General features: G+C 44.2%; 1 protein-coding gene across 1 annotated transcript in view; it reads right to left on the reverse strand.

Moving 5' to 3' along the window:
* Nucleotides 1–17,464: 17,464 nt before the first annotated feature.
* Nucleotides 17,465–27,500, reverse strand: part of LOC145413433 (cell adhesion molecule DSCAML1-like) — a 44,393-nt gene continuing 34,357 nt past the window's right edge. Inside the window, exons 5-6 of the mRNA XM_080283122.1 lie at nucleotides 23,788–23,950; nucleotides 17,465–17,595 (exon numbers count right to left, since the gene is read on the reverse strand). Of these exons, the coding sequence (XP_080139248.1) occupies nucleotides 17,483–17,595; nucleotides 23,788–23,950 (276 nt within the window). The 3' untranslated portion in view covers nucleotides 17,465–17,482. The remainder of the gene's footprint in view (nucleotides 17,596–23,787; nucleotides 23,951–27,500) is intronic.

Consider the following 27,500-nt stretch of genomic DNA (forward strand, 5'->3'; position numbering starts at 1 on the left):
CGTTTCTTCATGTTTTTTGAGTTTCCCCCACATGGATTTTTTTTTTTTCGCAGGCTTCCCATGTTCTTTGACTCATCGTCCTTTTTTTCCTTTCCATTTTCTTCCATTCTCTCTGTCTCTCTCTCCCTTTTTTTTTTCTTCTTCTTTTTTATCAGCCTCTCTTGTTTATTACATTCACTGGTTCGAGATACCTTTTTTTTTTGGGGGGGGGAGAGTTTTGTCCCGTTTTCATGTGTCAATATTTTTGGTTGTTTTTCTTGCTGGACCTTTTCTTGTGTTTTTTCTGCAGCCCACTCCTTCCCCCTCCCCTTCCTCCTTCTCTTCCTCGTCCCTAACGCTCCCCCCCCTCTCTTCCTCTCCTCTAACCCCTCCCAACTCTCCCTCCTCCTCCTCCTCCTCCTCCTCCTCCTCCTCCTCCTCTTTCACCCATTTTTCATCTTTCTCCCTTTTATTCTTTCAACTCTTCTTCCTAATCTTATTCGTATTTTTTGTTTTCCTCCTCGGCCGCCCACCCCTAACCCTTCCCCCTCTTCCTCCCTTTCCCTTTCTCTTCTCCCCCTCCTCCTGCTCCTCCTCCATCCTTCGTACCCCTAACCCTTCCCCCTCTTCCTCCCTCTCCCTTTCTCTTCTCCCCCTCCTCCTGCTCCTCCTCCACCCTTCATACCCCTTCCCTTCCCCCTCCTCTCACGTTTCCAAGTGTCTGCTCCCTTTCTCTTCCTTTTTAGCTTCTCGGAATTCACCTCCTTCCCCCCCCCCTCTCTCTCTCTCTTTCTACTTAATTCAAATGATGTCAAATTAGGTCAGGTTTTATTAGATTAGGTAAAATAAATTAGTAGTTTCCATTCTATTGCTATGCTTGTTCACACCAATTAACTCCAGATGGATTCATTTTTCTTTCACTCTTTGCTGCAGCCAAGCGATTCTCTTTAGCCTGGGAGATGCTTATTCACCTGGATGAAATACGTATGTATTCTATTTACCCTTTTGCTGCTAGAGATCGTTACTAAATTGATTAATGTCGTCTAGGGGTAGCTTAAAAGAAACATAGGAGTGTTCAAGTCTTAAATTGAACAATTCGTCTGGATGAATGGGTTAGGGGAGAGAGAGAGAGAGAGAGAGAGAGAGAGAGAGAGAGAGAGAGAGAGTGAGAGAGAGAGAGAGAGAGAGAGAGAGAGAGAGAGAGATTAAAAGGAGCATAACAGTGCGTTCAGGTCTGTTATTCAATTCTTATTACGGTCAGACGATTTCATTCAGTTTTAGGAAGTTTCTTTAAAGTGAAGGGATTTTTAAGACACTGCATAAAACACCTTAACTACTAAACTTCTCTCTTAAAATTGATAAAATTGCTCGAAAGTTGTTGTTGTTGTTGTTGATGATGGTGTTGGTGGTGGTGGAGGTGGAGGTGGCCTTGGTGGTGATGGTGGAGGTGGCGGTGTTGTTGTTTTTATTGTTGTTGTTGCTGGTGGTGGTGGTGGAATGAAGGCTGAAGCTGACCTCCTGCAGCCACAATCCTCCCTTCGTGGAATAGGGAGGGAGTCGAGGGTCGTTTACATCACGAGGCAACAATCTATGAAGTTAAATAGGTATCACTGTGTAAAGGCGTCCCTCCAGCACCTGAAGGGGCCAGGAATTAGCAAGAATAAACCTGGATTGACTGTAAAATAGACGCAATACAAAAGATGGAAACAGATGGAGAAGAGCATTTTTCTTCTCTGATTCGTGTCTCGAAATTCAGCCAGACAACTTAACCCAGAAAACATATTTACTGCATGGTGGAAGGATGACATGGACACTATTTCTAACTCTTTTACCACAGTTGGTCTCCTTTAAAGTGCATAATGTTGTCTCACGTTAGTAGAAGTAAAATAAGAAAAAGTCATCGTGCTCTGACACTGAAGATATATATTTTTTTCAATTTTGTTCAAATATTCCTTAATGACATTGTGTGTGTGTGTGTGTGTGTGTGTGTGTGTGTGTGTGTGTGTGTGTGTGTGTGTGTGTGTGTGTGTGATTACAGGGTTGTATTTACCTTGTTGTAATTGTCTAGTAAATATACAGGATTGAACTAGCCAAATGTTGTCCTTTCTTCATACCTACTGTACATTTATCCAGTGTGTGTGTGTGTGTGTGTGTGTGTGTGTGTGTGTGAGTGGGTGTGTGGGTGGGTGGGTGTATTATTATGTGTGTGACTGTGTATGTTTCCATGATGTAAGACCACACCCACCTTGCCTTCCCCTTTCTCACTTCCTCGCTCGCTTCTCTTTTCAACCCTCCCATTTTTTTCTCTTTCTCTCTCCCCGTTCTCTCTCCCTCCCCTTTTCAACCCTCTCCTTTATTTCCCTCCCTTCCCCTCCTCCCTCCCTCCCCCTTTTCCCTCCCTCCCCTTCTCTCTCCCCCCTCTTTTCCTCGGACCTGATAAAGCCAATCCCAGCAGGTCCCCGCGAGGCTGAACTGGGGGAAACACTTCTTTCCTCGCCTCTACCACGGCACACAACACGTTGCTAAGAGAAAGGCTTTTACACTATATTTACCCTTTTCCTTTCTTTATTTATTTATCTTTTATCATTATCATCATCGTCATGCGTCAATTTTATCATCATCGTCATTGTCACTGTTGGCGTAGTCATTGCTTTGGTAAGGTGTAATTTTCAGTACAAAACTTATCATAGAAATCCCAAATACCTTCTGCGTTAAGTAAAAGTTGCATTAGTACTAGTTGTACTGGTTGTGAGATAATTTGATTTTTGTAAAACTAATTTCTGTAAACTTAAATACTGTAAACAAAATTTATGTTAACTCAGCTTCTGTAAACAATCACTGCACTCCACCACAATCTACTATAATTTACTTACTTTAACTTGACCCAGATTTTCATCCTTTGGCAACTTATTTCACATAGCTCAGAGACAGAAAAAGTCAATACTGCGATTCTACAACATGTGTGCAGCACTTCTTCGTGATTAACATCATATATTAGCGTTAATCTATTGTTATAACTCAGCATTCAAGATGGAGAGATGGCTATTCTAGGCCAAAGTAAGGTGAACAGAGTATAGATACCGTCTTTCACCTATAGCTATTGGTCTGTTGGAAGAACGTATATAATATAGAATAAGTCGGCGGTGTGAAGGGGCTAAGGTAGAGGAGACTGCGATCAGGATAAGGCCAAGAGAACAAAGTCGTGAGAGTACCGGACTGAGCAGCGCTGGGCTGATTTCGTCTGAATTACACACACACACACACTCTCTCTCTCTCTCTCTCTCTCTCAACCTAACCTGACCAAATATGCCGTGCCAGGTGTGGTCATTGCCTTCACCAATGTATCATTATCCTTGTCTGTACTGTCGGGACACGAGGCAAGAATAAGTATATATGTGTATGTTCATATAAATATGATAAAGTATTAACACAGACGTATATGAGCTTATGCACTTCTGTACATTCAGTATGTATGCGTGTGAAGATTTTTCCCTACATACGTTGCAATTAAGTATAGTGTTAAAATTTAATCTTATCTTTATTAAAAATAAGTCCAGGCAGTCCGTTAAGATTAGAATTAATATGCGGTTTTCTGCTCAGCCATTTTATTTCCATTATATTCTATTTTCTGCCGATCCTATGAAATTTCCTTCAGGATTAAACCCTGCAAGGTGCTGCTTCTCACTTTTTTTTTTCCTGTACGACAGAAGCCGGAGGATCTGAAGGGTGAGGGAGAGAGCCTTCTGCTGTGCTATCCGTTTCTCCTATTTCTGTAACTTGAGTACTGTATCTGTGTTAAGGCCAGACTTCCTCATAGGGATGGTAAGGTCTGGGTGGCCCGTGAATCTCTGTAACTGTAATTCTTCCCCCCCACCCTCTCTCTCTCTCTCTCTCTCTCTCTCTCTCTCTCTCTCTCTCTCTCTCTCTCTCTCTCTCTCTCTCTCTCTCTCTCTCTCTCACTCTCACTCTCTCCTACTCCCGCCAATACCCTTTTTATTCAATTTTCCCTTTTTTCTTCCCCTCTACGACTCGTGGCTCTCTGAAGAACGACCAGACCAGAATAGTAACTCTCCCTTTTGCCGCTGAGCCGGGATAAGAGGCTGTTTGTATGCTGGTGGTCGCAAGTTCGATTCCCGGTGATGTGTGTGTAATAGGAGCTACAGGCGTGGTTGCTTTGTACCAGTTTGTTGGCATTTTGAGGTTGTTACTCTACTATGTCTTGCTGTTTTGTTGTATGTTATTCTCTCTCTCTCTCTCTCTCTCTCTCTCTCTCTCTCTCTCTCTCTCTCTCTCTCTCTCTCTCTCTCAGAAAACATCCCCCATATTTTAATTTGTCTCTCGCTAATCATATATTCCTTTCTGGCAGTCATACCACAGTTGTTCAAAGCATCCAGGGTTCCATCCTTCCACCTCCTCCTTCACTTTTCCTTCCTTTCGCTCTTTCTGTCCTATTATACTGTCACCTCCTTTCTTACACTCTCTATCTGGCATAACAATTTCCACACCCCACTGTAGTTACATTCCATCATACTGCACCTGTCCCCACCCCTCACTCACAGCGCCTACTCTCTGTGCCAGACCATTTTACGTCGCCCTTAGGCACTTCACTTTTTACAGTTTTCTAACATTCCTACCCTTCTCTCCTCTCTAGTATTTTTTTCTTTTACTTCATGCCGACGCCTCGCATCCATACAGCAGTTGTCAGAAGTGTGCATTACTATATAGGGTGATCCAGAAGCCTCTATCGATGGTAATAAATGGTCACTTTTTTTTATTTTTTTTAACAAATTCACTTTATTCACAAAACTGCTCTACAGGGTTGCCATTACTTTGAAAACACATAAGGATGCGTCTTTCCCACTCATGGTGAACTCTCCCTAACAATATGGTATCCTAGTAAGGTACATGAACACAATCAATCCTATGTATGGAAACTTTTGGACCACCTTGTATACCCATCTTTGCCTAAACATTTTTTTTATTTCACACACGTAGTACTTTTTCACTTCTATCGTATGGTCTACTTCAGGTCCCAAAGCTTCATCTGGTGCTGTGTTAATGGCCAGATATTCCCTCCTCCTCCTAAAAAAAAAAAAAAAAAAAAAAAAAAGGAAAGAGAGAAAACAATGAAAAGGGCAAAAAAATGTAAGAGGAAAATATCTCTTTCAAATCTTCGCCATTTGGACTTGCTCTCATATCGTTCTGCTCTCTCTTTTGCTACATCTCATCACTGCTTTTTCTCTCATTTACTTTCAGTTCCTTCCTCACACAGGTTTTTCCAGCCTGGAATACTGGCAGGCGAAGTTTACCCTGTGAGTCTTCGAAACCGGCTTTATCATCTCCAGACAATAACTGGTATACATCTTCGTCTCCCCCTCTTCCTGCAACCCTCAAACATGTCCCTCTTCTCAGTACTGTTATATTTTTTTCACTCCAGAGGGTGTATAAACAGTGAACAGCCACGGCGACTTCTGGATCCATGATGTAATCCCATCTTTACATCAAACCATGCACTCGCCTTCGTTTCCTCTCTCACCCGTACCCTGATTCTGTGGTAAAAATAAATAAAATAAATAAATAAAACGTTCCTCTTAAGAGTTTCCCCATCGTCCAATAATATGTAACTCGCCACAAAGCGTCTCTGTCAAGCCTGTCATACGCCATCTCCAAGTCCATTAAAGCTACCTACAGATCCCTCCTTTTCCCAGCATAAATAAACACGTCTCACAAAGCTCGCACCTGATCCATACAAGAGTAAAGAAACATGTTTTTGTCATTTATCGGTAATCTATTTACCTCTTCAGGATAATGACCCTTTTTAATGTATTTTATTTGATACCTACAGAATAATTGATTGAACTCAAAATGGGTCTCTGATTGGAGGGATAAAAAAAAAAAAATAGTCTTTTCATCAGGGCGAAGGGTTTTCTGTATTGCTTTTGTTACCCGTACACTAAGATCAAGATTAAATTTAAAGCAGAATTCCCTTAATATGTTGGTATGTAAAGTTGTCATTCCCTCCTTGACATCTGCTCGGCGAAAGGCTCCCAATAATTAACAGAATCGTCTGGAGATAGAAATAAATGTGAAGACGCCAGGGTACCGGAAGGGTGATGGAAATAGTTCCTAACGCGTTATTGCGAGACATCACCCCAAACTAAACGTCATTTCATGTTAGGAGGGAAAACCTATAGGCTATATAAAGACGCCATGATTATATTTAAGAGTTAGATAGAGTTAGATACGGGAAGAGTTAGACACAGACCTAGATACAGGAAGAGTTAGACCGTCAGACACGGGAAGAGTTAGACACAGCCTTCAATATGTTAATCCCTTATCAGTAATTACACGTTATTAAAATTTTGTATCCTCGCATGGTTGTAACAAAAAAAAATCTCAAAGGCATTCCATTGCTGAAGGGTTCAAAGCAATAAAACTTGAGCACCGTCGAAGCATGAATCCCCCCCCTCCTCTCTCTCTCTCTCTCTCTCAGCCACCAGCCAATCTCTCCAGCTATATATACAGTACATCCATCCGCCCTAGCACCGCCAAACTAGCACAACAGTAAATAAAACTTTTATGTTGTTCCACACTGGTTACGGTAGTTTTCAGTGTTCCCCAGTCGCTCTCTCTCTCTCTCTCTCTCTCTCTCTTTGATAACGTCGATGATAAGGGCCAGTTTTGATAGTTGTCTTACACTGTCTCAGAGCAATGTATCTTTATCATCATCGTCATCGTCATCACTATTAATATTACGGTAACTATTCCCATTATCATTCCCATCCTCATCCTTATCATCATCATCATCATCATCATCATCATCATCATCATCACCATTACCATCACTATCCCCATCATCTTCCCTGTCATCATCATCATCATCCAGACCTCGTTTCCCATCCTAAGGCGGTGTGAGGTACAGTCCTGAGAGCCGGAAAAAAAGATAATACAGTGAGATACAAATGTTTTCCCAACTGAATGAGTCACACTCCCATTCGCTCACCCTTCAAGGTGTGTTAGAACCAAATAACACCTTGTTAAACTGATCAGGAATACTCAAGAGGGTTGCAAAGGTTGTGATATCGCGTCTCTTGCATCGTACATGCCTTACTGTATAGCTTAGTTGTATGATGTAGTTGTAGGCATGCACTGTATAACCGATAGGAAATTTATTGTGGCTAAGTCAAGATGCTTACAGTACATTCTTTTGCTACCCCTCTCGCCAGTAGCAGCTCACTCTCCATACACACCACACCTGTACTACTCGTCTCAGTAAATCTACTACCTCCACCCTTGTTTAATTGCCACCTGCACCGGAACCCACTTGTAAATACTTCAGAATTTTACGTGTAAAAGGATTAGTGACCGCAGTTGTACATCAAGTTCAGTAGCTCCATTAACCATCTGGGACTTTTTATTCATGAAGCGAAATTAAAACCCGCTTGAATGTTACTGATTAAGGGCTAGTTTCACGAAGCTAATCAAACCTCCTCTCGTAAGTCAGACTTGTTTTTGTTCACCACCACCTTTGGCTCTCCTCTCCTTTCACGGATCCACCTGGTGAACAAGCCTACATCTTTTCTATCCTTAATGACCTAGAGCAGCTTGTACAGCATCCTTCCTGTATCCCTGACCGCCTTGGAGAGAGCTCCAACATACTTGACCTCTTCCTCATAACTAATCCTTCTGCTTACTCTTAATCTTTTCTCTCCGTTGGGCTCCTCCGATCACAACCTTATTACCTTAACCTGTCCTATCACTCCGGTACGGCCTGTGGACCCTCCAGGGAACGTCGTCTGTGGCATTTTGGAGCCGCGGACTGGGAGGCCCTCAGGCAGTACTTCTTTGATTTTCCCTGAAATGATTATTTTTTCCATGGCCGGGAGCCATCTGAGTGTGCCTTGCGCATTACGGAGGTTATTCTCTCGGGCATGGAAGCATACATTCCTTTCTCATATCCTTTGACTAATGCAAGAAAGCCTTGGTTTAATCACGCTTGTTCTAATGCTGTCCGCAACAAGGAGAGGGCCTACAAAAGGTACCGGAGCCAACCCACCCCTGAATCACATCATCTTTACGTTTCTGCCCGGAATCGTGCAAAGTCTGTTCTTCGCTCTACTAAAAATAATTTCATCCATACTAAATGCTCTCAACTCTCCAACTCGAATTCTTCCCGCTCCTTCTGGCACCTTGCCAAAAATCTTTCTAACAACTTTATCTCATCATCCTTCCCTCCTCTTTTCTACTCTGATGGTTCTGTAGCTATTTCTTCTACTGACAAAGCAGATCTCTTCGCACAGACTTTCTCCTCCAATTCCACCTTAGACGATTCCGGTGCTGTTCTTCCATCACTTCCCCCTTCTGACTTCCTCATGGCTGACATTAGAATTTCTTCAGCTGATGTATTTTCTGCCATCACTGGCCTCAGTACTAACAAGGCATATGGGCCTGATGGGGTCCCTCCTGTTGTTCTCAAGAACTGTGCTTCTGTGCTTACACCCTGCCTAGGCAAACTCTTTCGCCTTTGTCTGTCAACTTGTACCTTTCCTTCTTGCTGGAAGTTTGCTCTCATTCAGCCAGTCCCAAAGAAGGGTGACCACTCCCAACCCTCCAACTATCGTCCAATTGCTTTAACGTCCTGTATTTCAAAAGTTTTCGAGTCAATTCTCAATAGAAAAATTTTAAGGCATCTTTCCTATCACAACCTTCTTTCCGATCGTCAGTACGGATTCCGTCAGGGACGCTCCACTGGCGATCTTCTCACCTACCTTTCAGACTCCTGGTCATCCTCCTTTCGGGACTTTGGCGAAAGCTTTGCCATTGCACTTGACATCTCAAAGGCTTTCAATCGAGTCTGGCATAAATCTTTAATTTCCAAACTGCCCTCCTACGGTTTCTATCCTTCTGTCTGTGCCTTCATCGCTAGCTTCCTTTCTGGTCGTTCTACAGTATAGCCGCTGTTGTAGACGGCAATCGTTCTTCTCCTAGATCTATCAACAGTGGTGTTCCTCAGGGCTCTGTCCTATCACCAACTCTCTTCCTTTTATTCATCAATGATCTTCTAAGCTGTACATCTAACCCTATCCACTCATACGCTGATGACTCCACCCTTCACCTTTCCATTCGGTTCCCGCAACGTCCATCTCAACAGTTACTTCAACAAACAAGGGATGAGGCTATGGCACACCTAATGTCTGACTTGGCTCGTATCTCTGACTGGGGTAAAAATAATATGGTTGTTTTTAATGCATCTAAGACTCAGTTCTTACACCTATCAACCCGACAGAATCTTCCACAGGAGTACCCACTAATGTTTAATAATATTCAGCCTAATCCTACATCATCCTTGAACATGCTTGGGGTTTCATTTACTCGGGACTTATCTTGGAAAGATCATATTACATCTTTTGTAAAATCTGCTTCCAAGAGATTGGGTGTGCTAAGCCGACTCCGCTCTTTCTTTACCCCTGCACAATTGTTGACTCTATACAGGGGTTTTATCCGCCCCTGTGTGGAGTACAACTCTCATGTGTGGGGAGGCTCCTCACATACAGCTCTTCTCAATAGGGTGGAGTCAAAGGCTTTTCGTCTCATTAACTCTCCTCCTCTTACTGACTCCCTTCAACCTCTGTCTCTTCGCCGCACTGTTGCATCTTTATCTCTTTTCTATCGCTACTTTAATGGTCACTGCTCCTCTGAACTGTCTGCTTGCATTCCTCCACCTCTACGACGGGCGCGTAGCACCCGTCTGGCAGCAAACTCTCATCCCTTTTCTGTCCAACTCTCTAATGCAAGAGTTAACCGTTACTCCCAGTCTTTCATTTATGCAACAGGTCAGCTCTGGAACTGTCTCCCTCTGTCTGTATTTCCTGCTGCCTATGATCTCCAGTCTTTCAAACTCAGTGTGTCCAGGCATCTCAAAATGATCGGATCTTGAAGTTGGCTCTCTATTGTATTTTGTTTTTCTCTTGGAGGGAACTGTTACCGCGGGCTCATGGCCTTTGGTTCCCTCTTCCTCGCATAAAAAAAAAAAAGTAGGAACAAGAGACAGGACAATGCTCTAGTCTCCTTTGCTTGTCTTTCCTGCACACACAAAAAATCTCTATTAACCAAGATTTTAGTAACAATACTTTTCCTCTAAGATGTGCTTTTTCAGGAAGGTAAAAGGAGGGAGAATTCTGAAATATTTTAGTTCCCTTGTTCCTCGTACAAAAATTAAAGAGGAAGGATATGATATTGATCGTATATCAAGCGCAATTAGACATAAATTGAGGTCGTCAGGTCAGCTACAGTAAGAATTACACCTTACTCCAAGCAGCTAAGCACCCCTATTCCTTCCACTCCCACGCCCCACCCCTACACCTTCCCCTCCCTCTCCCCACTATTATTCCTTCCACTCCCACTCCCCATCCCTACACCTTCCCCTCCCCCTCCCCATCATTATTCCTTCCACTCCCACTCCCCACCCCTACACCTTCCCCTCCCCCTCCCCATCATTATTCCTTCCACTCCCACTCCCCACCAGTATTCTTTCCACTCCCACTCCCCACCCCTACACCTTCCCCTCCCTCTCCCCACTATTATACCATCCACTCCCACTCCCCACACAAGGCTGATGAGGGAACACCCAGATCTCCCTAATAGCACTAATGCCCACTGTCCTGATTCATAATTGCCCGTTGTAAAGCCCACCGGACCACTCCATCTCCTGTACAAATTCATCCAGATTCCTTCATCAGAGAGTTTATCAGGCAGACCGTCAGATAAAAGCACCTCTCCCCTCACCAAGACATTTGAGATCAGTTGTGGAGGCAATTTCCTTCTCTCTGATGAAACACTGGGATCTCCCTGACAATATCCCTCCCTAGACTTTCATATCTTTCAGAAGGAGTAGAAAAAAAAAAAAAGCGGACATAACATGTTCACCCACCTATACACAAGCCCTTATGGTAACATTTATTACCTCTCTCTCTCTCTCTCTCTCTCTCTCTCTCTCTCTCTCTCTCTCTCTCTCTCTCTCTCTCTCTCTCTTCTCCAGTGCCATTAAGCCTCAAAATGTCTCTGAATATCATCTGAAGATTTCGCCCCTTGCGATTATGCCGACGTGACGCAGGTACACTGTCGATGAACGGCCTTGTTTCATGATTGACTTTGTGTTCACTGTACTGCGTTAAACTTAATTTCACTTTCATGATATATGTAGCAAGAATATTGTTGCTCTTGGTGGAGGGAGTGAGGGAGGAAGGGGGAGGGGTGGGTCTGGAAGTGTGTGTTGTTTATGAAAGGGTAGCAGAATATTACACTGGAGTTGTCACTTTATGTCAGCTGTTGAGAGAGAGAGAGAGAGAGAGAGAGAGAGAGAGAGAGAGAGAGAGAGAGAGAGAGAGGTACACACACACACACACACACACACACACACACACACACACTTGCCAACTGGTGGACGGGAGTTCGCGCCTCGCTCAGGTTGCGAAAAAGTTTCACTGACGAAGTGGGTAGTTACTGTCCCCCTTGAGCAAGGGGACGGGTGTGTGCGTGTGTGAAGGTCACAGCCTTGCCCTTAGATCGGACTATATGAGCTCTCAGCTCCCTTCCGGGAGGGTAAAAGCTGACGATCACGACCATCAAGTGATCCTGACCGACCCGGTGAATTACACACACACACCACGTTACCGTAATATAATCATACTAAGATCCCCAAGAGGCACCCTTCCCCCACCCATCATCCCATATTTTCCTCCTCGCCTACCTCGCTGTCAAGGCGCCCTCCCTCCACCCCCGCCGTATTTCACTCAGCAGACACCAGCCGTCGTCGCCATAGGTATTGTAGTGGGGTTGTCTCTTTTCTACTGCTCTTATTATTATTATTATTATTATTATTATTATTATTATTATTATTGCTATTATTATTATTTTTATTGTTTTTTCATTGTTGCTGTTATATGAATTCCAGGGGTTTGAATTGTTAGTAAATAAGTGCTTCTCATTTCCCTAAGTATGTTGTTGATGTATCTTCCTTAATTGTCTTTACTTTTCTCGCTCTCTGAACCCAACCTCACCCAATCATATGGTGGGAGAAAAAGGTCAGTATGATGATGATGAGGATGATGATGACAGGGAGGAGGAGGAGAAGGAGGAGGAGGAGAACAAGGAGGATGAGGAGAACAAGGAGAATGAAGAGGACGACAAGGGAAAGAAAGTGGATTAGGAGGTTGAAGACGACAAACAAGTTAATAGAATACTAAGCACAAAGGAGAGTTTATTCATCATCATCATTATCATCATCATCATCATCATCATCATCATCATCATCATCCGGACATCCTCTCCCACCCAAGGGCAGGGTGAGGGGTAGCAATGTCCAGACAGCACAAACTTGCCCAATCCAAATAGGCCACACTTCCATTCACTCATCATTCATGCCCCCGGAATCCTGGCTCCACCGGATACGCCAAAAACATTCACCACATTCTGCAGCTTCACACAGCGTATCCGATTGAGTCAATCCGGAAGCTGCCATGCTCACAAGGAGTGCCAAAATCCCTGATCACGCACTTCTCCTCACAAAATTCATCCAGCCAACTCAGTCTCTTGTCAGTTCCCTACCCTCACCGACGTCCAAACCTCTCTTCCACACACACACTCATCCACCATATCTTTCCACTTTCTCCTTGGCCTACCTCGCCTCCTCCCTCCTTTAGATTCGCTCAGGTATTCCTTTTTTACCACGCTATTGTTATCCATTCTTTCCACATGACCTTACCATCTCAGGACACTGTCTTCGATTCTGGTGTCCACCGACTTCCTCACTCCACACCTTTCACGAATCACATTATTTCGTATCCTATCCACCTTCTGTACTCCACATACATTTCTCAGCAGTGCCATCTCCACTGCTCCTACTCTTAACTTTTCATTTTCATGCCACACCATAGTCCCACACCCATATGTTAGAGTTGGTACTAACACTCCCTCATGTAAGCCTCGTGGAGTTGCAACACTCAAGCCTCTGTTTCTTATCAAGTCCTTCATTGCACCAGCTACTTTTCGTCCTTGTGTCACTCTACTTTCAACTTCTGTTGCACATTTTCCTCTCCTTTCTATCACTGTACCCAAGTATTTGAACTCTCTCACCAATTCCAGTCTCTCTTCATTCACTGTGACATCACACTGGGAGTCACCTTCTCTCTCAGTAACCATCACTTTACTCTTCACTACATTTACTCTCAAGGCACGACGCTCACAGACATCAGCAAAACTCTGCACTAGCCTACTAAGTTCTTGTCTGGTACTTGCAAGCAGTACTGCATCATCAGCATACAACAAATTTGAGATATTCCATCTATCATCATTCATTACCAGCGTCATTCCTCTCTCCATTACTCGTGTTTTTACTTCTTTCATCACCCCATTCATATATATATTGAACAACCAAGGGGACATCACACCACCTTGTCGCACGCCCACGCCGGTCGAGAAGCACTCACTTAGATGCCCAGTAACCCTTACACTTGCTCTGCCACCATCATAAAATCTCCTGACAGTATCTAACAGCTTACCATCTACACTATACATGCACAGAACTTTCCACAATCCCTCTCTGTCTACTTTGTCGTATGCTTTTTCCAGATCCATGAATGTCATAAGCACCTTATGGTCCTTCTCACAAGCCTTCTCTGCTACCTGTCTCACTGCAAATACTTGATCCACACATTCTCTGCCACTCCTAAAGCCACCCTGTTCATCACTCACTAGGACTTCTGATATCTTTCTTACTTTCTCTATAATAATTCTTCCATATACCTTTCCTACCACACTCAATAAACTTATGCCATGATAATTCTTGCAGTCACTTCGCTCACCTTGATTTTTGTACAGGGTTACAATCACAGCCTTTTTCCACTCTGCAGGCACAGTTTCACTCATCCATGCCTTCGTACATATCTCCAACAAGCACTTCATTCCACTCTCTCCACTACACTTAAACATCTCTGCATACACCTCATCAACCCCAGCTGCTTTCCCATTTTTCAGCCGTTTCACAGCGCTCTTCACCTGTGCGAGTGTCACGTCTCCTGGCACTGCATTTCTTCTCTGCACACCCCCAAAACCAGTAATGTTTACAGCCGCTCTGCTCTCTCTATTCCCATTCATCAGGATTTCAAAATATTCTTTCCATCTGGTCCTTACTTCATCTGCATGGGTTAGTAACCTACCACCTGCATCCTTCACACCATCTCATTTCTTTCCGCGTTCACTTCTACATTTCCGCACCTCTTTCCAGAATAGTTCACATTCATTTTTCTTTCCAGATCATCATTTACCTCTTTCTTTTTCCTCTTCACTAGTCTCTTTACGTGCTTCTTGCTCTCGATATACAATACTCACTTATTATTTCAACAAAGGGAGTTTACTATAGATTTAAACGCTATTACCACCTCTGAAACTAGGACACACACACACACACACACACACACACACACACACACACACACAGCGTATATAAATATGTATCTATATTGAGAATCTTTTCAGAAATTTTTCCACTCGGTTAACTTCGGCCGTAACTTGTGTCGGCGTTTGTATAAGGAAAAAAAAAATAAAAAAAAAGTTATTTGACTGTTATGTAACCCCACCGACTTTTTTTCCTTACTTTCGCTTCTCCTATGGTAGTATTTTTTTCCCTCTTACTCTCTCTCTCTCTCTCTCTCTCTCTCTCTCTCATCATTCCCCTTTTCCGTTTCTTTATCTTTCATTTCCTTTTTCCCTCCTCTCCTCACCGGCTTCCCCTACTCCCCCCACCCTTACCATCAAACTCTCTCACTGCCCCTTCCCTTTCACCTCTTCCAAAACTCTTTCTTTGTGCTTCTCTTCCTCTTTCCCTCCTCTCCACCCTTCCCACCTTTCTGTCTGTCTGTCTGTCTGTCTGTCTGTCTCTGTCTGCCTCTCTGTCTCTCTGTCTCTGTCTCTGTCTCTGTCTGTCTGTCTGTCTGTCTGTCTGTCTGTCTCTCTCTCTCTCTCTCTCTCTCCGCCACCATCACACAAACCTTACCCCTCCCTTTCCCCCCATCCAATTTACCCCACGACTGCTCAAAACGCCATTTTCCCTCCCCTCCCTCCCACCTCTCTCCCCTCTCTCCACATCCTGTCTTCCCACACTCTCCTTTCCTTTCCCCTCTCTTCGCTTACTGTAATCTGCCTACCTCTCCTTCATCCCCTCCTTCCCACCCCATCTCCACCATCTTACACTTTCCCCACCTCCATTCTCTCTTCACCACCTCCACTCATCCCCTCCACACTTCCTCACACGTTCTCTCCTTCCCTCTACCCCTTCCCGACAATTTCTTTCTCACTCTCACTCTTTCAACTCCACAGTCTCCTTTTTTCTCCCTTCTCTATTGCCACCTATTATGTCCTTCACTTATGCCCACACTTTCATTCTTTTCCTCTCCCCCTTCCTCATAGCTTCTTTCCCTCTTAGCTCGATAATTCTCCTTTCCACCCATCCCTCTCTCCCTCATCCTTACTCCACTTTCCCTTTCTTTCCTCTCTCTTCTTTCTTGCTTACTTTCTCTTCTTTCTTGCTTACTTTTCACATTCTCTCTTTTCCTCATTTCTTTTCTTCCCAGTCCCCATCCCAGCCACGCTACACTCCCTATTTCTCCTTATTCTTAACACTGCATCTCCATTACATCACACACTCTCCTCCTCCCCTTCCCTTTCCTCGCCACCTCACACTCTTCCATCCTCCCTGTCTCTCTTCCTTCATACCCCCACGCTCTCACATTCTCCCCACTTTTTCCTCCCCATTCTCAAGCATTTTTTCCCCCATTCCATCATTCTCTCCCTCCCTCAGCCCATTTCCTCTTTCTCTCCACTTCCCACCCTTACTTCTTCCAAACCCACTTCTCACCCATACTCCTTTCACCCCCACTCTCCACACATACTTTCCCTCCCACGCCTCACTCCAACTCCCTTTCCCACACTCCTCCCCTACTCCTTCCTCTCCCATTCTCCACCCACACTTCTTCCACTCTCACTTCACACCCACACTTCATCCACGCTCATTCCCGACCCCACTCCCACTCCCAACACGAACTCATCTCAGTCCCTCTCCCGAACCACATTTTTTCCTCTCCCACTCCCCACCTCTATTCCTTCCACACCCACTCCAGACCCTACTCCTTCCACTCCCACCGCCCACCCATACTCCTTCCACACCCACTTCTCACCCACTCCCACTCCCCACCCCTATTCCTTCCACCCTTACTCCCTACCCCTATTCCTTCCACTCCCACTACCCACCCCTATTCCTTCCACTCTCACTCCCCTCCCCTATTTTTTCCCTCCCCATTCCCCACCCATACTCCTTCCACACCCACTTCTCACCCACTCCCACTCTCCACCCGTATTCCTTCCACTCCCACTACCCACCCCTATTCCTTCCACTCTCACTCCCTCCCCTATTTTTTCCCTCCCCATTCCCCACCCATACTCCTTCCATTGTTACCCCCCACTCCTACACTTTCCCCACCCACTCCCCACCCATATTCCTTCCAGTCCCATTCCCTATCCCTATTCCTTGTACTCCCAATCCACACCCGTATTCCTTCCACTCCCACTCCCACCCCTATTCCTTCTACTCCCATTCCACACCCCTACTCCTACCCCTCCCACTCCTCACCCTTCTTCCTTCCACTTCCATTCCCCACCCATATTCCTTCCACTCCCACTCCCTACCCCTATTATTTCCAGACCCACTCCCGACCCCTACTCGTTCACTCCCCACCCCTACTCCTTCCACTCCCACTCCCCATCCCAGTTCTTTCCACTCCCACTCCCCACCCCTACTCCTTCCACTCCCACTTCCCATCCCAGTTCTTTCCACTCCCACTCCCCACCCCTACTCCTTCCATTCCCACTCCCCACCCCTATTCCTTCAACTCCCACTACCCAGCCCTATTCCTTCAACTCCCACTCTCCACTTCTACTCCCTTTACTTCCACTCCCTCCCCAGGTCTACTTGCCCTCCCACTCCCCACCACTATTCCTTTCACTCCTATTCCCCATCCCTACTTCTCCCTTTTCCACTCCCCACCTCTACACCTTCCACTCCTACTCCCCATCCCTACTTCTTCCCTTCCTACTCCCATCTCTACTCCTTCCACTCAAATTCCCCATCCCCATTCCTTCCACTTCCACTTCCAACCCACATTTCTTCCACTCCCACTCTCTAACCGTACTCCCCCTCCCTATCCCCACCCCTACACCTTCCCCTCCCACCCCCTACCTCTGATACTTCCACTCCCACTCCCCAACCCTACTCCTCCTCCCTGTCCCCACCCCTACACTTTCCCCTCCCACCCCCTACCTCTGATCCTTCCACTCCCCACCCACACTCCCTCCACTCCCACCTCCCCAGCTGCCCTTCGCTCCACAGGTCAATGAAAGATCGGTGTCGTGTATGTTATCTTTTAAAAACATCGTCCTTTTATTTTAGTATTTACATATAAAAACCAGCGAGTAGTGCCAGGGCAGCGAGTGTGACCAGGCAGCACCGGCGACGACCCTGGCAGGTGACGGAGGACCCCCCCTGCATCGCCGCTGGGTACTCGCCTGCGGGGGAGGGGAGGGGAGGGTTAGTCTGTGGAGAGAGAGAGAGAGAGAGAGAGAGAGAGAGAGAAAGAGAGAGGGAGAGAGAGAGAGAGAGAGAGAGAGAGAGAGAGAGAGAGATGAGTTTGTTGGGGGAAATGGGATTGAAGAGAGGTAGAAGGATTAGAGTTTGTGTGTGTGTGTGTGAGAGAGAGAGAGAGAGAGAGAGAGAGAGAGAGAGAGAGAGAGAGAGAGAGAGAGAGAGAGAGAGGAGGTAATGTGATTGGGTTAGCTGGAGGGGTGTGGCGAAATGGGAGGGAAAATTGAAGGGAAGAGGGAAGAAACTGGACAGACAGAAAGGGAAGAGTGAGGGAAAGTGTTAGGTTTAGATGGAGAGTGTGGGGAAAAGAGAGAGAGAGGGAGAGAGAAAAGCGGAGGGATGAAAGAAGTGTGTGAGGGAAAGTGAAGGAATTAGCTGAGGAAGTATGGAAAGTAGAGAGAGAAGGGACTGGGCAGAGGGAGTAGGAAAGAGGGAGGTAAACTGATAGGATAGCTTGCGGGGTGTAAGGGAAGGGAAGGGAGAGAGAGAGAGAGAGAGAGAGAGAGAGAGAGAGAGATTAGTTTACAGGGTGAGGAAGATGAAACCGAGGTATGGAAACGGGGGTCTTTGAATGATGGAAGAGGAGTTAGGGAGAGAAAAGAGATGTGGTGGAGAGGGAGTGCATGTGGTGGAGGAAGAATGGGTGTGGTGGAGAGGGATAGGGTGTAGTGGAAGTGTGACGGAGGAAGAGCGGGTGTGACAGAAAATGAATGAATATGTTGGAAGGGAATGGAGGTACTGGAGAGAGAAAGAATGTGGTGGAGGGGGAAACTGATTGGTGTAGAGGGACTGATGTAGTGGAGAGAGAATGCGTGTGGTGGAAAGGTAATGAGTGTAGTAGTGAGGAAAAAGACGTGATGGAGAGGGAATGAATGTAATGGAGAAGAAGATGGGGTGGAGTAGGAGGAGGTATAACGGAGGGGGAGGGGTGATAAGTTTGATAAATGAAACGAGGGAAGTTAGGAAGGGAAAAAGGTTAGGGTATGGTTGGGATCTTGTCTGATGGATGGGGGTGTTGTAGGCCGAAAGAATGGGACGAGCAGTGTTGCGGATTATTGCCATATTTTCCCTGGCTAAGCAGCTTCCCAAACACCTCCTCCTTTTGCAATTTATTTTGGAGCTTTAAAAACACCTCTTCCTTAGCATTTGTTGTGCATTTTACGCCTTAACATTCCCTTTGTTGTTTGAGTTGTTTTAGTACCATCTTATAGGAGACTGCATCAGTAACATGCATTGGAATACTTTGGTGTAATAAACAGAATAAACTGCAAAGGAAAGGGTGATACAAGAACTACAGAGTCTTTTAACACGACCCTTAGAACCGTATTTTTATCTGCCCAGGAATTTCTTAACACTTTATCTTCCGTGACTTATTTTGCTTACTGCACCTGAAAAGTCTCTTCTGTATTACTGGTGAAAATAATGTCAATATTAAGAAGATATCATTAACACAGAAAGGAATTATTTAAAGTATGATGAGCTAAATTAATCGCTAACGAATCAGTGTTAGGAAGTTCTCTCGCCAACACGAATATTGGTGTCTGTAGAAGGGAAGGAAAATAGTAAAGATGGTTGAGTGTAGGGTACCTGAATGGCAAGAAAAATGGAAATAACAGAGGAGGGAGAAGTAAGGAGCTGACTGGAAGGGCAGGTAGGAAGGACAGGACGGGAATGAAACAGGTGGATTGAGAAGGAAGGAATGGAATGATAAATGAACTGCAAAGGAAAGCATGATAAAGTGGAGCTAAAGGAGAAAAGGTGAAAGAGCTGAAACACGATGCCATAAAGCTTGAATCAAATTTCTATAGCTTCATTACCAAAGTTTCATATAAAATTGCTTGACTATTCATTCAGCTTCATTTATGCATCTACCAAACACTTCACAACAAAACCAGAGTGAAAAGAAGAATATAAAAGAGAAAAATAAAAATAAATAAAACGTACAGACTAAAAATATACGAGAAAATCAGAGCCTGTTATGGAGACTTCCTTACTGTAGAAATTGGCTAATATCCTTTGCAATTGCTTCCCCTGGGTTATTAGTTAAAATAGAAAGAAATAAACAGAACAGGGAAGGAGGGCAGGCATGATAATAAATGGAGGTATTTAGGGCGGGAATTGCACGTACAGCATTTCCAGTGTACTGAGGCAGGCGTGGGGACAATTACTGTACATTCACGCCTTAATTAACACTACACTTGTTCACACATCTGGTACGCGTCTGTTACATACCTGTCCCTTGCCTGCCTCCCATTTGTCCACACCTGAGCACATGTAAAGGCATATTTTCTGGATAACGCACACCTGCACTCATACCTGCCACAAATTCATTTGTATACACTTAATCCCTCAGTTTACATTCGTCGTGTTTAAGTTATATACCTAACACACACACACACACACACACACACACACACACACACACACACAAAGGGGAGTTCCATCTCTTCCACACAACTAATACTAATAATTTTTTCAACACAATAACGTCTGATGTATCAAAATTTCACTCCAACCAGACAACTTCGCGATGTTGAAGAGAGCCTTTTCAGATCGTAGGGGTAAGATATAGCCTTCATTAACCTGTCCCAAGATACCTCCATTACATTTGTTACATTTCTTTGTAGACGCCAATAAACAATGTATAAAAGATGTCGTCGTACCGATGGAGTTAACAAACAGTGTACAGAACAAACACAGCACACACAAACACACACAGGCACGTACTGTACAGGCAGACACAGACAGATGGACAAATAAACATAAAGTATTCACACGCGTACACGTAATGAAACAGTGACACATGAGAACCCCCCCCCACACACACAAACACACACCTGTCACTCCCTAGCCACATACTCACACGGGTTCCCCCACACTGGGTCACAATTCCTCTCACTCTGCCACACATCCCGCCTCCCCATGACCTCTTTAAAAATAAAAATGAATAGGGTACGTTCGCGGCAGTTATATGGAGCAAAAAAAGTGAAAAAAAAAAAAAAAAGGTTGGCGGTACTCTCTGTGACTGCTGCTGCTGCCACTCTCTTGTCGCGGGTAGTGCCGCTCTGAAATGAATTTTATATACTCCGTGTGTTAGCGCAATTAAATATTTTGTTAAATATTTTTTATTGTTTATTATTATTGCTTTGTTGCAGTTGATATCTGGAATGACTCATGGACACTTAATTGGAAGGCTTAACTCGTGCTAAAATCTTTGTCCAGAACCACTTAGGAAAAGAGATGATAACTCTGACAAACTACTCTGGCTTAATAAATGCAGAGGGAGGGAGAGAGCCCGCTGTCGTGGTGAAGGGAAAGGAGCAATAGAGGTAGTAGTAGTAGTAGTAGTAGTAGTAGTAGTAGTAGTAGCAGTAGTAGTAGTAGTAGTAGAGGTTGTTGTTGTTGTTGTAGCCGCAGTTTCATCCGAATGTGAACCCACCCAGAAGACCGCAGGCTGAAGTTGCCCTGTTCCTGCAGCTCACCATCCTTCCTTTGGGGACGGAGAGAATACGAGAAGGTTGTGTAACCGGGCAGTGGAGCCACCCGGTCAAGTTAATGCCGCCATGTCAAGGTGTCTCTGTCTGGCACCAAAGGAACAGTAACAGCGTAAAATACATCCAGTCCCGTATGTACCCTCAGAGGTATAGGGGTATCACACTGGACCACCATAGTCCAGAGAATATATGAGTAGGTTACCAGTCCACGCCTTTTATGGAAATGTATGATTGAAAGACGTCCACTCGCCTCTTAGGAACTGGAGTCGATGCGTTCACAGCATATGCCCCTCACCTGACTGCTGGTCATGAGGAAATTGCTTTTTGGTGTCCTTGGCCCGTATTCTCGTCGGTTAAAGAGCCTCCCTAACATCTCTTCCTTAGCGATTTATTTTTTAGTTATTATTGGCTAATATCCGTTGGTACGTTATTTATGAGGAGTATGGTAATGTTAGAAGGAATTTATGTAACACAGAAGAGGACAGTAAGGCGTAATAAGCAAAATAAATCGCTTAGGAAGAGGTGTTAGGGAGCTTCCTTACTCCACGAGAATACTGGCCCTTGTTTTGGTGTTCCTTCTGAGTCAATAATCGTTTTACACCTCATGGGATTTTAGCCAGTTTTGAAGTTACGGGTTAGTTTATTGTTACAGGTTAGCTCACAGAGGAAGATGGGTCCTTACTGAATAGGGACAAAAACACGTAGTGGTTCTTTTATCAAGGCCACCCCTCACAGGATGCTGCATCAGGCAATAAAGACAGATAGATAGGTAGAAAAATATCCCAGCAAAATTTCTGTAGGTTTCAGAAGTTTCCAGAGTACAGGTAAAAGTTAATATATGAGGTTTTATTTATGGACTCCTGTCTGCGTATCTCAATTCCTGTTCCACATCTGCTTCATTTAATCTGGGATCTACCTATATCAACCTCACACCTGCTTCACACATGCTATACACTTATAATAAGCTTGCCACAAATCTGTTTTACAACCAAGACACACTTGCATACACTTACCTGACAACACTTAAACCAAGCACAGATCTGTCATGCATTCGCTTCACACCAAAAATATTAAACTTTTCACATAATGTTTTCCTCGTACCTAAAATAATGTATACACCTTTATACTATTCAAATACTTTCATCATATTCCCACAGACCTCCCTCATACGTGCTACACACCTGTCACATACCTACCACACACCTTCCTTATACCTACCATAAACCTGCCACATATTTGCCATAAACTTGCCACACCTACCATACACTCGCCACATACTTGACACATACCTACTACACACCTTGCTCATACCTACCATACACCTGTCATACACCTACCACACATCACCAATCACACACAGACGACTCACGTGCCACACAACTACAATACATACATCCCACACACATTCCTACCACACACCTGTCATACATCTACCAAAGTCCTTATACCTACCATACACGTGCCACATACCCTCCCCACATCACACACCCATCACGCACCACCTGCACACCTGCCACATACCTTTCACACGTCTACCATCTACCTACCACGCACCTGCCCCTCCCCCCAACACACACAAGCAACACACGTTTCCCACATCCACAATATTTCTACCACAAATACATACACAAATTTTCCATGCAACACTCACTTTTCTCAGACTGGCCAAACCCTTACTGCATACAAGCAACTCTCACAGCATTAGCTTTCCCCCATACCCAAACCAGTCCAACACCCACACCCACATCTACACTCACCCACATCCACCACACGAATATCCACACCAGTCCCACATTCACATCAACCCTAACCCACACCTGCCAGACGCCCCCACCTGCCTTTCACACAAATATGTCTTCTCCAAACCCACACCTTCCGAGCACTTACACTTGTTCCACATCCACACCTTTCCAGCACTCACACCTTTCTCCAAACCCACACCTTCCAAGCACTTACACTTGCTCCACATCCACACCTTTCCAGCACTCACACCTTCCCAGCATTTGCACTTGCTCTACATCCATACCTTTCTAGCACTCACACTTTTCTCCAAACCCACACCCTTCCAGCACCCACACTTGCTCCACACCCCCGCCCATACCCGCACCTACACTCACAGTCACCCCACACTCACATTCGCCCCACACCCCACTTCGAATCACACCTACACTCGTCCCACACCCACACTTGCCCCACATCCGCACTCGCCCCACACTCACACCTGCCCCACACTCATACCGATACCAACACCTGCACTATTCCTCTCCTAAAGCTACACCTGTCCCGCGTCTTCAATTCCACACCTTTCCCACACACACACCTACCCCACATCCATACCTGTCACACCTCTACCACAGACCTGCCACTCACACAGGTATATGTCTTCATCATACCCACACCCTTACCCGTTCCACACGTACATTTGTTCCACATCTCACAGTTCCACACTTGATCCACATGTTTCAAACCCAGACTTCTCCCACACCCACACCTATCTTACACACTAACACCTACACCCACACTCAGATTCACCTCACACACACACACACACACACACACACACACACACACACCCATACCCACACCTGTCCCACACCCACACACACACACCTCCACACCCACCTGTGAGGACGTGCACGGTGATGGAGTGCTCGATTGAGTGCGCTGGGCTGCATGTGTATACTCCCTGGTCAGCTGGCCCCGCGTCCTGCACCACTAGCTGACTGACACTGCGCTGCCCGAGCTGTGTCCGCACCCACACCCGCACGCCGTCCTCTCGCACCATCTATGGGAAGAGGGTAGTTAGAGTCTGGTTGCTTTCATCTGACAAAACTGGGCTACTCTCACAGCTTGAATTCAAAGTCGTGGTTGTATTAAAAGCGACGACCCCTATCCACAAAGTAAGAATGAGTCTCCTTGGTTACGAGTCAAATTAGTACTCCAATCAGTTCACACCTGCCCACTACTCTCTCAGCTTCAAAACTAAGTCGTGGTTCCATGAAAATCGACAAGACGTATTTAGGAAAGAGGGGTGAGTCTCCATCGTTGCTAGTCAAATCAATCCCCAAATATGACTAGTTGACTACACTTAGTGGGAAAGGTTAAGTGTGTTATTCGCAGTGGTTTGGGGACTTCAACACTTTTTCCTCAGCGATTTATCTTACCTATTACACTTCAGTATCCTCTTGCATGTTACTGATGCAAACTTTCCTTAACACTTTGCAGTTGTTGACGTTGTCCCAGGGGTTTCATTCACCCTTGTGTGGAGTGCAGCTGTCTTATGTGGAAGTGATCACCATATACAGGGAATGTAAACAGGGAGGAGTCAGAGATTAATTCGTCTCATCAACTTCCCTCCTCTTACTGACTCCCCATCCCTCTTTCTCTTCGCGGGAAAGTTGCATCACATTCTCTTCTATCGCCTTTTTAATGGCTACTGCTCTTATGTCTCTATATATCCCTCTCCCATTTCTGTGAGCACGCAGCACCAGTCTAGCATGACACTCTCACGCATTTTCTCTTTAACCCTCTAATATCATAATTTAACCAAAAATTTAATTCCTACATATGCAACATTGGTAATCTTCAAAACTGCCTTCCTCTGTCTGTATTTCCTTTTGCTTATGACCTTCAGTGTGTGTGTGTGTGTGTGTGTGTGTGTGTGTGTGTGTGTGTGTGTGTGTGTGTGTGTGTGTGTGTGTGTGTGTGTGTGTGTGTGTGTGTGTGTGTGCGCGCGTGTGTGTGTGTGTGTGTGTGTGTGTGTTTTACAATAATCGCACTCATCTCGAAGCTGATAGGTATTGATTTTGGCTCGCTTTTTTTGTTTTGTTTTTTTCTGGAATTTCAACTTTTTTGGAGGCTTCCATTTTTTTTTTACACTGAATGATAACAGTAAACACCTGAAGAACTTATAAAAAATGAAAGGTGGTCATTATAATCTTATTTTTCTTGTTTTCTTGCAGGTGTGATGCGTTAATTGCAGGTAAGCTAATGAAGATGAGGGTTGTTTAGTGTAATTAATGTAACGACCAGCGGTTTAGAGGAAATGAAGGCGAGTTGGTTGCTGTTGTCTAGATATTAGAATTATGCAGTTATATTTTGATGTTATATGAAAGAGAGAGAGAGAGAGAGAGAGAGAGAAGACAAATGAGGCGACACTCACGAGAGATGGATGAAAAATGAAGTTGAAAGAGAAGAGGAGGAGCAGAGAGAGAAAAATGATTCCCAAGAGAGTATATGAAATGTGAAAAATTAGCTTCATATGGAACAGAAGTAAAGAATAAGAAAATTATAATGCAATGAGAAAAATATAGGAAATTAGTAAAGACGTAGGAGAAAATGATGATGTTTGCCAAAGGAAGAAAAGATGAGAGGGGGAGAGAAAGGAATGAGTCTTGGAGAGAAAATGTGATAATGGAGGGAAATGAAGCAAGGGGAAAGACAAATGCGGGAGGGAAATAGAGAGGAAAAGGTAAGGACAGAAAGAGCTGGTTAACCCTTTCACTGCGGTGACGCCGGTTATTTATGTATCAGTGTACCTGCCTATCTGTGTCTGTCAATCTAACTCTCTATTATCTATATCTATCTATCCATCTTTATATAGCTATCTATCTATCTGTCTATCTACATCAATTCGTCTATCTATTTGTCTATTTATCTGCTTATTTCTTTGTCATTTTCCTATTTATTCAACCAGTGGAACAAATTATTTTATTTGGTATTGGAACAGTCTCAGTTATATATTCACCAATTTAGCCCCATGAGTCTAGCTACGTTTTATTATTCATTTATCTGTTTATCTTTTGCTATATCCTCACAATTACTGTATATTCGCCTCAGTGGGGAATTTTCAAATAAGGGTAACAGGTAGCTTTCGATAACCTTTTAACTAATATAGAGCTGCCCCAAATTGAATAAAATCGTCATAGAAAATAAGGAAAGAATTAAATCACCAGTTCTAAGAGTGAAGGGAGTAATGACGGCCACAGGCTACCCATGAAGCCTGAAAAATCTCTCGTATTCTCATTAAAATAGACAGAAACAAAGCAAGAAAAAGCGTTTATTACAGCTGTAAACGTGGGAAAATGTGCGTAATAATGGAAAGACGAAGGAAAATGAATGCTAATAGAGGCAAAACGAGAAGACATTTCTGAAGCAGGGAGAGAGAGAGAGAGAGAGAGAGAGAGAGAGAGAGAGAGAGAGAGAGAGAGAAAGAGAAAGTGGTTGAGAAACGGGTAAAAATAAGAAAGTTTGCGTCTGAGAGGAGTAAGTGTGAAGGAAATGAGAGTGAGAATGAGGGGAATAAAGCGGATGAAAAATGAAGGTTTGCGAGGTGAACGATGCGCAGGATGGGAGATGCTGAAGGAAGGAGGAGAAAAGGAGAGGGAAAGAGGGGATAAAATGACATGAGAAGGAAAAATGAATAGGCATGAAAGGTGGTGTGGGAAAAATGAGAGAAGAAACGGGAGGAATCGGAGTAAAAATGACAGAGAAGAACGTGTCCTAAAAGAGAGGAAAAACGATAAATGTATATCAGATGAAATAATTACTTGGTCAAAAAAGAACAGGAAAATACTCGCGTGTGGGGATATAAAAAGTGAAGGGAAATTAACAGAATAGGACTGAAGACGTAGACAGTAAATTTTTTATTAAAGGAAAGGAAAAATTTCAAGAAGAAGAATAAAAAAAATAAATGTAGCAATAAAGGACAGGAAAAGTTCATGTCAGGAAAGATAGACCAATTGGATGTCAACAAAAGAAAAATGACAGAAAAGATTAATGATTTTCAAGACAAGAGAAACTGAAGAATGGAGGGAAAAAATAAAAGGAAAGCGGAGGAAGAAGCACGGAATGAGAGAGAGAGAGAGAGAGAGATGAGGAAGAAGGTCAGTTTTATGTAATACAAGAAGCAATGAGGGAAAATGAAGTAAATGAATAGGAAGCGAGAAAAACAAGAAAGAAGAAATAAGACAGAAATTTCGTGTGCAAACTGAAAAGAAATTAGAGAAAAAAAATAAGAGAAATACGATGAAGGGCGGAAGGGAACTGAGGGAATATCGGTAAAATTAAAGATGAATAACGGGGTGAAAACTGAAGCAAAATGATGAGAATTGAGGATGAAAATTGAAGCAAAAACTTATAAAAAATGAAGGAAAAAGGAACAACTGATAAACACAAAATATATGAAGCAGTAGGAAAAGAGATGGGAGGCAGATGATGGAAGTCAGGAAAAATGGAAGAAGAAAATTAGGATAAACAAGAAAGTAAAGAGAAAAGATAGAAGGAAGCGGAGGGTGATAATGGATGAGTGATGAGAACAGATGAATATTAGGTTC

This window comes from Coenobita brevimanus, chromosome 96 (genome assembly GCF_032717465.1).
Source record: "Coenobita brevimanus isolate Jiangsu-jjx chromosome 96, ASM3271746v2, whole genome shotgun sequence".
Taxonomy (NCBI): domain Eukaryota; kingdom Metazoa; phylum Arthropoda; class Malacostraca; order Decapoda; family Coenobitidae; genus Coenobita; species Coenobita brevimanus.